Source organism: Grammomys surdaster, unplaced genomic scaffold (genome assembly GCF_004785775.1).
Source record: "Grammomys surdaster isolate TR1022 unplaced genomic scaffold, NIH_TR_1.0 371, whole genome shotgun sequence".
In the NCBI taxonomy this organism is placed as follows: Eukaryota; Metazoa; Chordata; class Mammalia; order Rodentia; family Muridae; genus Grammomys; species Grammomys surdaster.
The window spans coordinates 1,805,256-1,822,505 of record NW_021604790.1 but is presented as its reverse complement, the minus strand read 5'-3'; the positions used below and the strand labels follow the sequence as shown (position 1 = coordinate 1,822,505).

At 43.6% G+C, this 17,250-nt stretch overlaps 1 protein-coding gene across 1 annotated transcript in view; it reads right to left on the bottom strand.

The window, feature by feature from the left end:
* Dhx8 (DEAH-box helicase 8) overlaps positions 1 to 17,250 on the bottom strand; it is a 39,419-nt gene that overhangs the window by 15,939 nt on the left and 6,230 nt on the right. Inside the window, exons 4-16 of the mRNA XM_028780463.1 lie at positions 17,087 to 17,172; positions 14,938 to 15,047; positions 14,207 to 14,578; positions 12,963 to 13,107; positions 12,667 to 12,870; positions 11,944 to 12,031; positions 9,059 to 9,156; positions 7,307 to 7,454; positions 3,674 to 3,855; positions 2,533 to 2,727; positions 1,416 to 1,601; positions 1,122 to 1,332; positions 48 to 229 (exon numbers count right to left, since the gene is read on the bottom strand). Of these exons, the coding sequence (XP_028636296.1) occupies positions 48 to 229; positions 1,122 to 1,332; positions 1,416 to 1,601; positions 2,533 to 2,727; positions 3,674 to 3,855; positions 7,307 to 7,454; positions 9,059 to 9,156; positions 11,944 to 12,031; positions 12,667 to 12,870; positions 12,963 to 13,107; positions 14,207 to 14,578; positions 14,938 to 15,047; positions 17,087 to 17,172 (2,207 nt within the window). The remainder of the gene's footprint in view (positions 1 to 47; positions 230 to 1,121; positions 1,333 to 1,415; positions 1,602 to 2,532; positions 2,728 to 3,673; positions 3,856 to 7,306; positions 7,455 to 9,058; positions 9,157 to 11,943; positions 12,032 to 12,666; positions 12,871 to 12,962; positions 13,108 to 14,206; positions 14,579 to 14,937; positions 15,048 to 17,086; positions 17,173 to 17,250) is intronic.

Sequence of the window (17,250 nt, the reverse complement as noted above, 5' to 3'; positions counted from 1 at the left end):
CATGACGTAAGGCTATGTGGAACCACTTCGTTTCAGCCCCATGTTACCTTTCTGCTGCCAGGGGGAGCTGGATCAAAGATTCGGGTCTGCATCTCACTCGGAAGGGCAGAGTACACTGGGAGGATAATCAACTCTGGGACATCAGGTCCCAGTGACTTCATTCTTTCATACAGGATCTCGCAAGCAGTATCGATCTCTTCCTGACCAGTCAAGAAAACCAAGATGTCACCTAGAAAGAGAGTAAAACGTCATTCACTGTCTCTGGCTCTGCTGTTTTTTGTTTATGTGTCAGGGGAGATACAAGAGTCTTGGGTGTGCCTGCCACTGAGCCACATCCTCAGTTCTTTTCCATTTTTAAAAGATTTATTTATTTATTTATTAATTTATTTATTTATTTATTTATTTATTTATTTTGGTTTTTTGAGACAGGGTTTCTCTGTATAGCCCTGGCTGTCCTGGAACTCACTCTGTAGACCAGGCTGGCCTCGAACTCAGAAATCCGCCTGCCTCTGCCTCCCAAGTGCTGGGATTAAAGGCGTGCACCACCACCGCCTGGCTTTTTTAAAAGCTTTGAGACAAGGTCTCACTCCATTTTCCAGGCATGCCTTGAACTTGAGATCTATCTGCCTCAGTCTCCCCAAGTAAATAGCTGGGATTACAGGCCTGCAACCAGGCTTGGAACTATTTTATTTTGAGAGAGAGTTTTATCATGTTGTCCAGGGTGGCCCTAAACCTCTAGCTCAAGCAATCCTTCTGCTTTAGGCTCTTGGTAGCTCCAACCACAGATACAAATCACCAAACTCTGTGTGTGTGTGAAAGGCAACAGCAACACTAACAGCAACACACACACACACACACACACACACACACAGAGGAAATATATACACCATGAACTCTAAATAAGCCAAGAGGGCCATAAAGAAAAACCTTGTCTCAAAAAAGCACAAAAATAAATAAACTAAGAGGTTTCGATCCATTTACACTTAAATAAGTGCATTTAAAGATTTCCATCACTATTCCAAATACACATGTCTGAGGCTTACAAAGAGGACAGATTTAAAACGTGTTCCACAAGACTAGCAGAAATATACTCCCAGAAGAAAAGTGTCTGCTGCTCTCACCTGGGGGTTCTGTCAGATGGATCTGCATGACCGTGATCAGGCTAGCATCCAAATAGTCTGTTTCGGGCTCTTTTGTGTACAGAATCTCCACTGGATAGGTTCGACCTGGGATTGTGAAGATGGGTGCTTCATAGAAGTACTGAGAAAACTTCACCGCATCCAACGTGGCTGAGGTGACAATCAGCTTCATGTCTTGTCGTTTTTGAACTGTCTAAAGGGAAATGCAAGATGACTTACTAAAAGAGACCAGCATAAATGTCACAGCACACTCATATCCAGTATTTACCTAGTTACCTTTTTCAACAATCCGAAGAGCACATCTGTGTGAATGGTCCTCTCATGTGCCTCATCCAACATAATGATGGCATACTGCGTGAGATCGGGGTCAATCAGGCACTCTCTTAGCAGCATGCCGTCTGTCATGTATTTGATGACTGTTTCTGGGCTGGTGCAGTCCTCAAATCGAATGGTGTAGCCCACCTAAGGCAGGACAGAAGAAGAAAACCTAAGACATAGGGTCTCTTTGTGAAATCAGACTGGCCAATAGCAACAATTTTGGAACTCTGGTTTCTTTTAAAAATATAGAAATAGAGATGGAGAGATGGTTCAGTGGTAAAAAGTACTGACTGCTCTTCCAGAGATCCTAAGTTCAATTCCCAGCACCCACATGGTGACTCACAACCATCTGTAATGGGACCTGATGCCCTCTTCTGGTGTGTCTGAAGAGAGCAATAGTGGACTCATATTAAACAAACAAACAAATCTTTTTTAAAAAACAGAAATACTATAGTAATGTTTTCATTTTGATCCCAGTATGATTTGCCTCGTACTCTAGCAGAGCCACAGTTTTGCCTGATGCTTGAAATTCTGGGGACTTTTTGAGGATATATAAATGCTAGGGTCCCGGAATGGTGTTGGCTCTTGGTCACAGGGCAGCTTTGTTAAGTAGTCATGTGCAAAGAAAAAAACAAGAAGAAAAAAATTAGATATCCTAACAGCAAAGATCAAACTTGCCCCAAGGAACTGGAGGCCCCTAATCAACAGGACATATCGCCCCCTTACCAACCCCTGATTTTACTGAGGGATCTCTTTCCTTTCCTCTCTATCCATTTTTCTCTCTTATCCAGTGGTACGGGGTGTAAAGGGTGGAAGAAAGAAGATCCCACAAAGAAGCAAAGTAAGCGACACTGGCCTCCATAGTCCTACTAGAGAGGAAATTACAGATCACAGTGGTTTCCTCTAGTAAACTCTGTCCTGCTCTGGACTTAAGCCTGAATTATTTGATGACAATGAAAATCTTTCTCCTTTGGGAGATATCTAAAAAGATGTAATAATATTCTCATTTTATAGATAAAGTACCTGGGCCTATTTTTCTTCTGGAATTCACACAGCAGCTTCCCCAACCACTTACCTCTTGACCAAGGCAACAACCAAACTCCTCTGATACTCTTTTGGCCACAGACATAGCTGCCACTCTTCTGGGCTGGGTACACCCAATCTTGCCCCTGGAAGTATAGCCTGCCTCTGCCAGGTACTGGGTGATCTGTGTTGTCTTCCCAGATCCTGTCTCTCCAATGACAATTAGGATCTGATTGTCATGCACAGCCTGAAAGAGGCACAATATAAATATATTTGTTAAAATCTGCCACAGGAGCTGTAGAGATGGCTCAGCCATTAAGAGCACTAGGCTCTCATAGAGGACCTGGATTCCAATCCCAGCATCCACATTGCAGCTCAGCGGTCCCAGTGCCCTCTTCTGACTTCTGCAGGCAACAGACTGTACATGCTGCAGACATACACACAGGCAAAACACCATGCAAGAATGAGGGTTGTTTTTTTTTTTTTTTAGTTTGAGGACTACCTAGACTACACAGTAGATATTATGTCATGTCAGCCTAGGATATATGAGACTGTCTCAGAAACTAAAGGGAAGGGCTGGGGAAATGTAGCTCAGTTGGCAGAATGTTTACCAGCTTGATTCCTAATACTACATGGTGGCACACACCCATAATTCTAAACTAAGGCAGGAATATTCGTAGTTCAAGTTCATGAGACCTATTTTAAAAAAAAAATCTTAAAGACAGGTGTGGTGCTCACAGCTGTAATCACAGCACTGGGAAGGCTGAGGTCGAGGATGCTCATCAGTAGTTTGAGGCCAGTCTGGGATACAGAGTGAGCTCCCCATCAGCCTGTGTTAGCTCAAATGAAACCATGCCTGAACAAAATAAAAGAAGGAGCCAGTGAGATGGCTCCATTGCTAAAGATGCTTCAACACAAGCCTGAGTTTGAACCCATGTAAAAGTAGAAGACATTCAACCCACAAAATGTCCTCTGACCTCCCTCACATGCCTCGTGGCATGTGCCCTGGCCCCTAAATCACACACGTACATATGTGAGAGCACACACACACACAGATAAATAAATAATAGAAAGTCTGGGGATATGGCTTAGTAGAACAGTGCTTGATCAGATTTGAGTTCCAGTGCCCCAATACACATCCCAATTAGAAAACATTCTATACCCCACCCCTCACCCCCTGAATGGCCTCCCACCTGCACCAGCTGCTCCTTCAGTTTGTAGATGGGCAGGCTCTCTCTCTGCTCAAGGATTGACATCTGGGTCTTCTTCCCGTAAGAAGCTTTGTTGCCCCCAAAGGCATGCTTCTTCCACTCAGGAATGTCGTTGGGCATCATCCCAATGCCCCTCATGTTGGCAGCGATCTGCCTGCCTTCCGCTGAAAGGAAAACAAACTGAGTTCTGTCTCAGGCTACTGCTATGCGCCATTTTTCTCAGGTGTTAGCTCTGTGGCTTCTAATTCAATCCCAAAGCTGTGCACCACCACCTAATCTCACAATGTCTCCCTCCCTCCAAAGGAAACTTCTTTCCCCTTTGCCTTCCTAGACACCACTAGTCTGCTTCTCTCTCAGGCTGTCACACAGGACACCTCAAATAGTGTGTGGTGCTTTGGGCCTGGTTCCTTCCACCTGCTTTAATGTTTTCAAGGTTAACCCTAAAATTTGTGGCCTGAATTAAGGAGCAAAAGAATGAGCAAGATAAAGAGAATTTTGGTGGCTCTCTCATGTATGAAAATATTACAAATTTGCTGACAAAAACACCTGTAAAAACATACTTCAGTGTCAGGGGCAGGAGAGATGGCTCAGTATGTTCCTCTTCCAGAGGATCCCAGCACCTAAGATGGGTGGCTCACAACTGCCTGTAACTTCAGCACCAGGAGATCCAGCACATCTAACTCTGTGGGTAGATACCCATACACAGGTACGTAACTTAAATTTAACTTAAAACGATAAAAAATAAATCTTTAAATACATATTTATGTACGTTTGAGCAGGGCTACATAGTAAAACCTTCTCTCAGAATACTTTCTCTCACTTCAGTCTACAAAGCAAATAAGTGATCTGTGAAAGAGGCCAAAGAGCCACAGTGAGCCTCTTACTAAGGGGTACAATGGGAAGGGAGCTTGTGGACCGCGTGTGTGTGTTGTGTGTGTGTGTGTGTGTAGTATGTGTGTGTGTGTGTAGTATATGTGGTGTGTGTAAGCACGTTTGCATGCACACGTACCATCAAGCTGGTATAGATACACATGTGTATCAATGTGTGTGAGTCTACTTGCGTATATGTAGAGCCTAGAGGACAACATCAGGTGTCTCAGGTGCCATCACCTGTTGTTTCTCTCTTAAGACAGGGTCTTTGGGGGCTGGAGAGATGGCTCAGCAGTTAAGAGCACTGACTGCTCTTCCAAAGGTCCTGAGTTCAATTCCCAGCAACCACATAGTGGCTCACAACCATCTGATCTAATGCCCTCTTCTGGTGTGTCTGAAGACAGCAACAGTGTACTCACATACATGAAATAAATAAATAAATCTTAAAAAAAAAAAAAAAAAAGAGAGAGAGAGACAGAGTCTTTTACTGGTTTGGAACTAGCTACATGGGCTATGCTGGCTGGCCAGCAAGTGTCAGGGATTCATTTGTCTTTGCCTCTTCAGTGCTGGGATTCCAAGCACACACCCCTATGCCCAGCTTTATTAACATGGGCTCCAGAGCTCAGACTAGGTCCAAGTACTTACTTGGAGCATTTTACTTGCTCTGAAAGATTTTCTTTTTATTAAAAAAATATATATATAAATATATATAAATAAATATAAGCTGGGCGGTGGTGGTGCACGCCTTTAATCCCAGCACTTGGGAGGCAGAGGCAGGCAGATTTCTGAGTTCGAGGCCAGCCTGGTCTACAGAGTGAGTTCCAGGACAGCCTGGGCTACACAGAGAAACCCTGTCTCTAAAAAAAAAGATAAAAACATACATATACATACATATATATGTGTTTTTTTCTAACCCTTTAATGCTAATTCATCTGTTCTATCCGTCTAAACTGTTATCTAGGCTAACATAATGCCGCAGAACTCTCTCTACAACACAGACCCCGCTGTAGTGAGAAGTCTGGAATTTTGAGTCCTTTAAAAACACAGAAATACTTGTAAGAATTTTTTTTTTAGTTTAATCCTAGGTGTAGGGATTTGGGGATGCTTCTCAAACTGTCTGTAGCAGCTGAATATGATTTGCCTAGTGCTCTAGCAGAAGCATGGTTTTGCCAGCTGCAGATAGTTTCTGTGATTGTGCAATGTTTAGAATTCTGGGAACTTTTCAGAGGGCATAAAAATGCTAGGGCCCTGAAGGGTAGGGCTGGTTTTGTTTTGTTAATAGTTGTATTCAAAAAAGAAATAAGAAGAAAAAAATTAGATTCAAGGACCTCCATCTCTTGCCGGGCGGTGGTGGCGCACGCCTTTAATCCTAGCACTTGGGAGGCAGAGGCAGGCGGATTTCTGAGTTCGAGGCCAGCCTGGTCTACAGAGTGAGTTCCAGGACAGCCAGGACTACACAGAGAAACCCTGTCTCGAAAAACTTAAAAAAAAAAAAAAAGGACCTCCATCTCAAGGCCCCCCCCACCACCACATCCTTCTTCTTCTCCTACCTAGTGATAGGGGATGAAACAGGAAATAAAAGATGAGAAAAAGAAGAACACACAAATAGCAGAGACTGGCTGCACCCCTCTTCTGAGCACTCTTGACTCCTCAACTGAGATGTCTTCTGGCGGCTACCTGAAACACTTTCCCCTGCATCTCTGCCTCCTGAGTGCTGGGACGTAAACCCTTGATTCTGCCTCTACCTCCAAAGGGCTGGGATTGTAGGCTTGGGCAGCCCCATCCACCTCATTGTGTACTTTTTTCCTCCCCCAGTGCTGGGAATTGATCCTAGAGCTTCCTGCACGCTACGTAAGCGACTGAGAGCCCTCTCTAACCCTTACACTCTACAGTCTTTAGGATACAAGTCTTCAAAGTTATTTAGAAAAACTCAGCCACTGTAATGATTTGACCAAGGTTACCGAAACACTTATTTTAAACAACTGTTTAAAAATTAAAGCGCTGGAGAGATGGCTCAATAACTAAGACCATCTGTTGCTCTTTCAAAGGACCTGGTTGCTGGCTCTTCCAGAAAACCAGAGTTCAGATCCTAGCATCCATGTTGGGCGACCTACAACTGCCTGTAACAAGTCTAGGGGATTCAACAACATACCCAAACACATACCACCCCCCCCAAAAAAAAAATCTTGGGGAAAAAAATTATATATATAATATGAGAGACAGGGTTTCTCTGTGTAGTTCTGGCTGTCCTGGAACTTGCTCTGTAGACCAGGCTGTCCTCAAACTAAAGAGATCCACCTGCTTCTACATCTCAAGTGCTGGAATTAAAGGCATACACCACCACCAATCCTCAACTAAAAATATTTTTTTAGAAGAAGTAGTAAATTAGAAAAAGGAATGTAATATAAAAAGGCTACAATAGCTGGGCAGTGGTGGCGCACGCCTTTAATCCCAGCACTTGGGAGGCAGAGACAGGCGGATTTCTGAGTTCGAGGCCAGCCTGGTCTACAGAGTGAGTTCCAGGACAGCCAGGGCTACACAGAGAAACCCTGTCTCGAAAAAACAACAAAAAAATAAAAATAAAAATAAAAAATAAAAAAATAAATAAAATAAATAAATAAATAAAAAGGCTACAATATAAAAAAGAAACCAAGGCCAAATTTTCACTTTGTGTCTGTAGTATCAACGGTGACATACATAAGGGCATTTTTATTTTTACAAAAGGTCCACACTCTGGAGCCTTACCATCAGGCAAGGGATCAACCCAATGTTTGTTGAGTCCCATGGGTATAGAATCCATCTCTGCTTCCCGCTGGGCCTGCTTCAGCTCCCGCCTTTCCTTGGCCAGGGCACTCTGCATCATGGCCGCTTGGGAGAGTGAGCCGTCTGGGTTCTAAAACAACAGAGGAAAAAGCAGCAAGCACTGAGTATCTAAGAAAAAGTGGATAGTTAGCTGTTCACCTTTAATCCCAGCCCTTGGGAGATAGAGGCAGGTAGATTTCTGTGAATTTGAGGCTAGATAGGTCTACAGAGCCAGTGTCAGACCGGCCAGGACCAAGACCCTGTCTAAAAAATACAGAAAAGGTAGATAGATGGTTGAACTATTGTCATCTAAAGCATGAGGAGGAATAAAGTTCACATCCATGTCTCATGTTACATGAAATCAATGGATCATCTGAAACACATACAATAAAATTAAAAATCACTGAAAGAACTTTTAGCTTGAAGAAGCATCCCTTAGAGAGAGGGATGATGCTACTTTTAGATGCATGAAGGACAGAAGAAAAGGCTGGAGCAAGACGTGTGCAGACTGTGATCCTAGAACTCAGGAGGCTGAGGAGGAGGAGGAGGAGGATTACTGTGTGTTTAAGGCCATTCTTGGCTACATAACAAGTGCCAAGCTAGCAGGGTTATGCAGCAAGACCCGGACTCAAAAACAAAGGAAAACCAACAACAAAAAAAGAGGAATCCTGAGGAAGACATCTCAGTGAGTAAAGCTCATGCCACACAGTGTAAGGACCTGAGCTCAGATCCCCAGCGCACACACAAAGACAGACAGCAGTGTATATCTGTATAATCCCCACATTTCTACAATGAAATGGAAAGCAGAGACAGAAAGTTCCCTGAATCTCAAGGGCCAGCTGACCTGGTGTACTCAATGGTACAAGAGACCCTGTCTCAAGCAAGGTGGAAGGTGAGGCATCAGCTTGTCATCTACCTCCCATACGTGAACTGTGATGCAGCCACATGCCTGTACTCACACATATAAATATGTGTATATGCATACACACAGAGAGAAGGGAGTGGGGAGAAGGAATGGAAAGAAAAAGGATTCTATATAACCCTAACGACTAAAATTCACGGCAATATGGGTGTTCCAGTTAGACAGAATTAATGATCCGATCCATCGTGCATCCTAAAAGGTGACTTGCCCATCACTAACAATGCAAGCAATTATGAGACCACATGAGAACTCTGAAAGAGTGGATTACAGCTGGGTGTGATGGCTCATACCTGTAATCCAAGCACTCAGGAGAAAGGCAGAGACAGGTAATCTCTGAGAGGTCCAGGCCAACCAGGGCTACATAGTAAGACCTCACCTCAAAAAATAAACAAACTAACACCATTACCAGTATTATATAGACTGGCTGGGCTGGCAGACCCCTAAGACAATCTGTTCCACACAAAGGTTTTAAGGATTCTGGTTTGCATTCTTGCAGTTCTGCCCTCCAGGGCATCAAAGACTCAAGTCCTAAGAACCTAAACACAGCAATAATGGCAGAGCAAGCCTTCTGCTTATCTCTGCTTTCTCTCAAAACACAGTAACAGATGCACACAAAGGTTAAACAGGCAAAAGCAAAGAGCTGAGCCACCCTCCATTTACAAGATAGAGACCCTGTTTCCAGTCTCATGACCTGACTCCTGCTTATACTGATACCATTGCTTTAAGGAAGCAAGTTGGTGGATATTTCCAGGTAAAAAGCTCTACTTTCTCACCTTAACGATTTTGATGGGGCTCATATCCATACTTTGCTTGGTGTGCCCTCTCAGGAATGGAGGCTCCTCTTCAACAAGTTCAATTTCAAGATCCTCATCTAAAAGTTCACCAGAAAGAAGTTACATAAACAAAAGAGAAAAGACTGGTCATTTAAAAAAAAATATTTAATGTATACTAATACACTGTAGCTATCTTCAGACACACCAGAAGAGGGCACTGGATCTCATTATAGATGGTTGTGAGCCACCATGTGGTTGCTGGGAATTGAACTCAGGACCTCTGGAAGAGCAGTCAGTGCTCTTAACTGCTGAGCTGTTTCTCTAGCCCAAGACTGGTCATTAAAAAGAATTAATTTCAGGCTGGCAAGATGGCTCAGTAGGTACCTGAATTCAATTCCTGGAGTCCACATGGAAGGAACGAACTTGCAAATACTGCAAGTTGTCCTTTAAAAGCTATGCATGCAGCCGGGCAGTGGTGGCACATACCTTTAATCCCAGCACTTGGGAGGCAGAGGCAGGCGGATTTCTGAGTTCGAGGCCAGCCTGGTCTACAGAGTGAGTTCCAGGACAGCCAGGGCTACACAGAGAAACCCTGTCTTGAAAAACCAAAAAAAAAAAAAAAACTATGCATGCACACACAGACAGGCACACACACACACACACACACACACACACACACACAGTGGCACACTTTCATACATAGTTTCCCAAAACTGGCAGGATGGTTAACTGTGTAAAGTCACTTGATGTTCTGAGTTTGATCCCCAGGACCTACATGGTAAAAGACAAACCAACTATGGCAAGTTGTTCTCTGTTTTCCATATATATGGGTTGAGGCACATGTGTGTTTTCACACACACACAAATACATATATACACACACATACACACACAAAACAAGCAAATGTAATTTTTTAAATTAAAAGGAACAGCTTCCAAGGTCAAAAAGACATCAGTAGATATAATTCTACCCTAGGTTCCTCCTCTTCCAGGACCCCCAACCCACTGCTAGGGCATTTATGCTCCAGTCAAAGAATTGATTAAAACTGCTTTCAAAAGAAGTCAAGCCTGTGGAAAACTGTCCTGATATTCTAGCCTTCTGAATGCTGAGGTAATAACTATGCACCATCTCATCTAGCTTTTTTACATGTTGAAAAATAAAAGGTCACAGGCTGGAGAGATGGCTCAGCGGTTAAGAGCACTGATTGCTCTTCCAGAGGTCCTAAGTTCAACTCCCAGCAACCACATGGTGGCTCACAATCATCTATAATAGGGTCTGATGCCCTCTTCTGGTGTGTCTGAAAATAGCTACAGTGTACTCACATATATAAAATAAATTAATTAAAACCAAACAAAAACTTCTTGTAAAAAAAAAAGAAAGAAAGAAAAATAAAAATAAAAGGTCTTCCATACATGTACTAACAGGCAAATTGAAGAACCTCATAATAATCTTATAAAGATGAAAGGGGGTTGCAGCCCAGTAATAGTACCTGCTAGTATATGCAAGGCCAAGCTCAATCCCTAGCACGACAAAGAAAAAAGTATATAAAGATTAAGAGCCAGAAGTGGCACATGCCTATAAATCCCAGCACGTGGAAGGCAAAAGCAGGCGGGTCAGTAGTTCAAGATCATTCTTGGCCACATAGTAAATTATAGGCCAGCCTGGGCTATAAGATATGTATGTCTCAAGAAAACAAATAATAACAATAGTAAACACACACAGAGAAACTAAATATATATGCATCTAAAGTAAACTTGGGTATATAGCACATGCATGTAATCCCAGCACTCTGGAGGCTGAGAAAGAAGGATCAAGAGTCCAAGTCTAGGGCTGGAGAGATGGCTCAGCAGTTAAGAGTACTGGCTGGTCTTCCAGAGGACCTGGGTTCAATCCTCAGCACCCACATGGCAGCTCACAACTGTCTGTAACTCAAAGGATCTGATATCTTCATACAAGCAATCATGTAGGCAAAACACCAACTCACACAAAATAAAAATAAATCATTAAAAATTTTTAAAAAAGAGAGACCAAGTCTAGCCTAGATTACATAATGAGCTTCCATGCAAAAAGAAACATAAAATGGATAAATAACATATTTATGTGCAAATTCTCCAAAGCAATGAAACAAATGAAATCTAAGTGTCAGTCTAGATAAACATTAAGAGGCTGGAGAGTGGCTCAGCAGTTGAGAGCACTTGTTTCTTTTGCAGCGAAACATATGTCAAAGTTCAATTCTCAGCACCTATATATAAGGCAGCTTCACAACACTCTGTAACTCCTGTTCCAGGGAATCTGATCTGTGGCCATCTGCTGACCTCCTGAAGCACTGCACACAGTGCATTTACACACATGCAGATAAAACACACACACACACCCCAAAATAAATAATAGATTAAGGTAGGTAGGTAGGTAGGTAGGTAGGTAGATAGATAGATAGATAGATAGATAGATAGATCTGGCAGGTAGATAGTTGTGTGCACCTTTAATCTGAGCACTCAGGAGGTAGAAGCAGGTGGATTATTTCTGTGAATTCAAGGCCAGCCTGATCTATATATCAAGTTCTAGGACAGCCAGGGCTACATTACACACATACATACATATATATATTACAAACATATATATATATAGTGTGTATATATATATTAAAAACTAAAAAATAAATCTTTAAAAAAAATATTTAAAAATGGTACTGAATCTAATAAAAGGAAAACAAGTCCCACAAGTAACCGCTCTGTCTAAACATGTGCTTCTATCCAGAGATGAGGAGTGAGCCAGGGAACAGACGGCGAATACCCACTCAGGTAAACCACAAACAGCCCGTTCTAGCAATGCAATTTGCCATCACCCTCCCAATCCGCATCCAGCTAGCCCCAGTGGCAGACTACCTTCTTCATCATCCACCTTAGGGAGAATGCCCGTCTCTTCATCGAAGTCTGGAAACTCTTCTTTGGAAAGCACGTTGGCAGCAATCATCTAGAGAAGGGCAGAAGGAGGCAGCACTGTAACTAAGACCTGTAGCTACCATCAAAACTCCGTTTTTTCTCAATGTTAATTCCAGAGATGTCACACTAAGGGTCTTCTCCTGGAGCCCAGCACATCAGAGTCAAGAGAGAGGCACATGTCCAATCCCCAGGGACTAACACACCATGGTGCTGAAGGTATGGGCTCAGAGGTATTGTCCCCAGGAAGGGTTACTGATGCCTTCTCTTACCACCATAGCACCTGGCCCTTTCATGCCAGCATGCAGCCCCACAGTTACTTGTTTAGCCCTGTCTCAGCCCTGGGTGCTGAGTCCCTCATGGGCAGGAACCATGGAACACTGTTTTGGCAGCCCAGCACTACCCAGTGTTTGACACATCATCATTCTAATGCTCACTGAAGAATGAGAAAAATAAAAATCACAATCACCACTAAGGTTCAACTCTGCTCACTCTTAATCCCACACTGCCACCTCTGGCCCTGGTGGACAGGGAAGGGCACTGAGGTACACTGAGTGGAATAACTTGGCTCACACCACCAGTAAGTGGACAGAAGCTACCACGGGCTGCCATGTCTAGAGCCCAGTCTCCTCCGTGTCATGCTACAGGCTGAATGAGTGTGAGACCCACCTGTTTGATCTCCCACTTCTCTGGGTCAGAGATTCGGGTGAGCCGCTTACGCTCCAGTGAGTCATCCTCCACTTCAGGAGCACTGACGAGGGAGAGGTGAGTGGGTCTGTCTGGGTTCCGCATTGACGTCTCCTCGTTGGTCTCCCCGACCAGATTTCTACGTCTGTTTGGGTTTAGATCTTCTCCTGTTTCTTGATCCACATCCTAAAGCACAATAACAAGGGGACTGCTCACTTGCTGTCCTCTGACACACCCTGGGCTATCGGCTGTGGAAACAGACTGGACACATCACCCACCTTCATGCTCAGGCTGGTCTTGGTCCCAGTAAAGGAGAGAACTTTGACCTTGACTCTCTGGCCTTTGCTCACAACATCAGCCACATTGGCCACTCGACCTTCCCGTCGGAGCTCCGAGATGTGCACCAGGCCTTCCCACCGCTTCCTGAGAGAAAGTGAGATACCTCTGAAACAAGCCCAAACATAACTTTGCCTGATTTCTACTCCTGCCAGACCTGAACACAGCAGTGTTCATGGGCCTGAAACCTTTGCCTTAGGAGGCAAGGCAGGAAGATCATGAATTCCAGTCCAGCCTGGGATACACAGTAAGTCTGAGGTTACATGTGCTATCTACAGTGGTGAGTCTTTGTCTCAAAAAGGTAAGATGGCCCAGTTGGTAAAGTTCCACACATGACATGAACACAGGAACATAACACACACAAATAAGGAAGGAAAAGAGGAGGAGGTAGAAGAGGAGGAAGAGGAGGAGGAGGAGGAAGAGGAAGGGGCTTAAGCTCACAAAAGAGCACCAAGAAGTTGGTCAAATAAAATGGTGACAGCATCACCACCCTCCTAAAGAAAAAGATACGGCCTGAGAAGGGAGAGATCAATTCTCAACTGTCACAGTCAGCAGAGGGAAGATCTCCTGAGGGCAGAGGAAGGAATAAATGGCTCTGGGACATTTCAAAATCAAAAAAAAATCTAAGGCTAAGAATGTGCCAAGGGCCAGGCGGTGGTGGCGCACACCTTTGATCCCAGCACTTGGGAGGCAGAGGCAGAGGCAGGCGGATTTCTGAGTTCGAGGCCAGCCTGGTCTACAGAGTGAGCTCCAGGACAGCCAGGGCTACACAGAGAAACCTTGTCTCGAAAAAAAAAAAAAAAAAAAAAAAGAATGGTGCCAAGGGACTTGCCTAATATACTCAAATCCCTTAAAAAAAAATTAAAAATCAACCAAAAAAGCTAGACATTCTAACACTCACCTTTAAACTCAGCAACTAGGAGGGAGACACAGGTAAATCTATGTGAGTTTGGGGCCAGCCTGGTCTACACAGAGAATTCTAGGACAGCCAGGGAAAACAGACTCCATTTCAAAAATAAAAGATAATTAAAAGAAATCAACAAAAACTCTAATTTCCTAATAACCCTGGCATACCTGAATTAACTAAAGTGTAATTATTGTAGCTTCTTAGATTATGAACACACAGCCCTACTTCAGCAGTAAAAACGGTTTACCCTCACTGATGTGAAAGAGTATCAGCCATTACCTCAGACCCTCCAGCTGCACAAAGCAACCAAACTGCATGATGCTGGTCACTTTGCCATTGTAAATATCTCCAATGGCAGGTTCTTCAGGGGGAGGACGGTCCACATGCTTATCCCGCCATCTGTCCAGATTCCTCTCCCCATACTTTTCCCGGTCTTTCCGATCTTTGAAAGGACTCTGACTTCTGCTCCTCGACCTGTATCTAGACTTCCCCTTCGTCCTCTCCCGGGTCCTAGAATGTGACCGAGAGCGTGACCGGTGTCTCCGCTTATGGTCTCGTTCTCGCTCTCTGTCTCGTTCTCGATCTCTGTCTCGGTCTCGGTCCCGGTCCCGATCTCGGCTTCGACTCCTCTTCTTCTTCTTTGTCCTGTCCCTAATAAATCAACAAGGACCTGTTTGAAAAATAAATCAACCCAATTTCACCTCTACGTCCCAAGCACCCAGGACACTGTCACTCTGTATACGCTACGAACCTCTAACTTCTGAGCTGGACCACATCCCAATGGGCAGTAAAGACTTAGATGCAGTCGGTCTCTGTCAGCGCCGATTTCTAACTTCTGAGCGCCGTAGCATTTCCAGTATAAATACTTTTAGCATGCATCAATGAACCCCAACCTAGTGCACAGCCAGTTAAGAGTCTACCCACTTTGTCCACGGTTTGCTTAACTGGCCCACAAAATTCAACTGTCATAGTATACCCCACATGCAAATGAACCGGACGTAAGGACAAACCTGTGCTCAGGATCTCTTTGTTTCTCTTGGCCTGCTGCACTGGGCATTAATGCCTCCAGCTCTTTCAAGACATCCACAGCGACTTTCACGTCTTCCTCATCCAACATGGTCTATAGGGTCAGAGGTCAGCAAAGTAATGAGAAGGAGAAAAAAAAATCCACCCACCTTCACATCACTAGCCTGCGGAAGTCAGTTCCCTCCTTCCAACATGATGTGGCTCCTGGGGACCAAACCCAAGCTGTCAAGCATGCTGGCAAGCACCTCTACCCACGAAGTCATCACTCCTGCCCCAGGTAGAAAAACTTTAAAAAAGCAACACTTTCTGCATACTCTTTTCTGTTTAATTACATTCCATAGCTTTTACTGCTATCCACTGTGACACTGTGACTATTGGCCCTCTGTATTAACAAGATCTGTATCCTAGATTCAGACAATTACATGTTTACAGATTTCCTTGACTCCCTAAGCAATATGGCTTAACAGCTACTTACATAGAGCTTACACTGTTCTGGGTAATCTAGAAATGATATAAAGTATGTGAAAGGATTCATGTGTGCTATATGCAAATATTATACTCATCTTGTCTGGGGAACTTGAATAACAGATTTTGGTACCTGGGGTTCTAGGAGCAACCTCCTATGAATACCAGAGAATACTGGTACCCGTTTGTTTACTGCTCATCTCTCTCTCCCCTTAGACAGGCTACTTAAATACTAACTTCCTACTCTCCATCCAAAAACAGCATGTAATCTGCAACAAGGCAGAAAACTGTATCTGCTCTCTATACTGTTACTTACCTGGTACACAGCAAATGAACCAGCCTGCCTCCATCTTGGGCTTGAAAGCCATCTTACAATAAAGACAAACTAGGTTCATTCTTGTTTATGATTAATTCTCTGTTTCTAAAGGATTGGGCCATGTCCCACTGGCAATCTTAACTACAAATCGTTTTGTACTGCCTGTTCCAGGAATGGCAATCACGTGTCTTATTTCAAAAAGTTGTTATGACCACCTTGCAACCCTTACTTTGTTTCAAAAGCTTATTATAATCACCTGTTGTTATGACGCCTTTTTACCTTCTGCTTCTGTAACCCCACCTATTTGCCTACCAAATCCCTCATTTGAAAATTCCCTACCCCTCAGCTATAAACACTTCCCATCCCCAATACTGACTTCTTGAACCCTACCTTAGAAAGAGGCAGCCTATATACACAAATAAAAAAGTTTGCTTTAATTAACTGCTTGCTTTAATTAATTTGATCATGATTTAGGTCGGTGGGCTTTCTCATCCAACCTTTGGGATTGACAGGTACTCAGTAAATTCTTTCTAAGATTTTTTTTTCTCTCTATGTAACCCTGGCTGTCCCAGAACTTGATATATAGACCAGACTGACCTTGGACTCACAGAGATCCTCTTGCCTCTGCCTCCCAAATGCTAGGATGAAACAAATTCACTAACACAACTATCCTAATATGAAATTGTTTAAAAATAAAAACATTTCAAAAATTATACTTTTTAAAAGTATAAATCAGAACTGGAGAGATGGCTCAGCAGTTAAGACCACTGACTGCTCTTCCAGAGGTCCTGAGTTCAATTCCCAGCAACCACATGGTGGCTCACAACCATCTGTAATGGGATCTGATGCCCTCTTCTGGTGTGTCTGAAGACAGCTACAGCGCACTCATATGCATAAAATAAATTAATCTTAAAACTAAAAAAAAAAAGCCGGGCAGTGGTGGCACACGCCTTTAATCCCAGCACTTGGGAGGCAGAGGCAGGCGGATTTCTGAGTTCGAGGACAGCCTGGTCTACAGAGTGAGTTCCAGGACAGCTGGGACTACACAGAGAAACCCTGTCTAGAAAAAAAACTATATATATCAGAAAAAAAATTCTAATTTTGTACACTGGGCATCTTCAGATTTTAAGTCATTTCATACCTATCTGCTATCCCTTGCCACTGCTCCGCAGCATCCCCAAGCTCATCCAAGCTCATGTCCTTTGACTATTAACCTCTGGACCCTTTTATACTCTGCTCCAAAACATCACACAACAGACACAAAGTTAAAACCCAGACAATCTCTAAGGAGAAGAAGAAAAGGGACCGAGGACACACACTTAGGACAGACACTCCCCAAACTGTGTCCGTACCCGAACTGAAGGGTTGTCTGGCTGGCAAAGGACCGGGAAGAGTTCCTTCAGCTTTTCTTTTTCAGTTTTGGGTTTAACAACTGGATCTGATTTCATTAAGGAGCAGGAAAGGGTTACGAGAGAGAGAGAGAGAGAGAGAGAGAGAGAGAGAGAGAGAGAGAGAG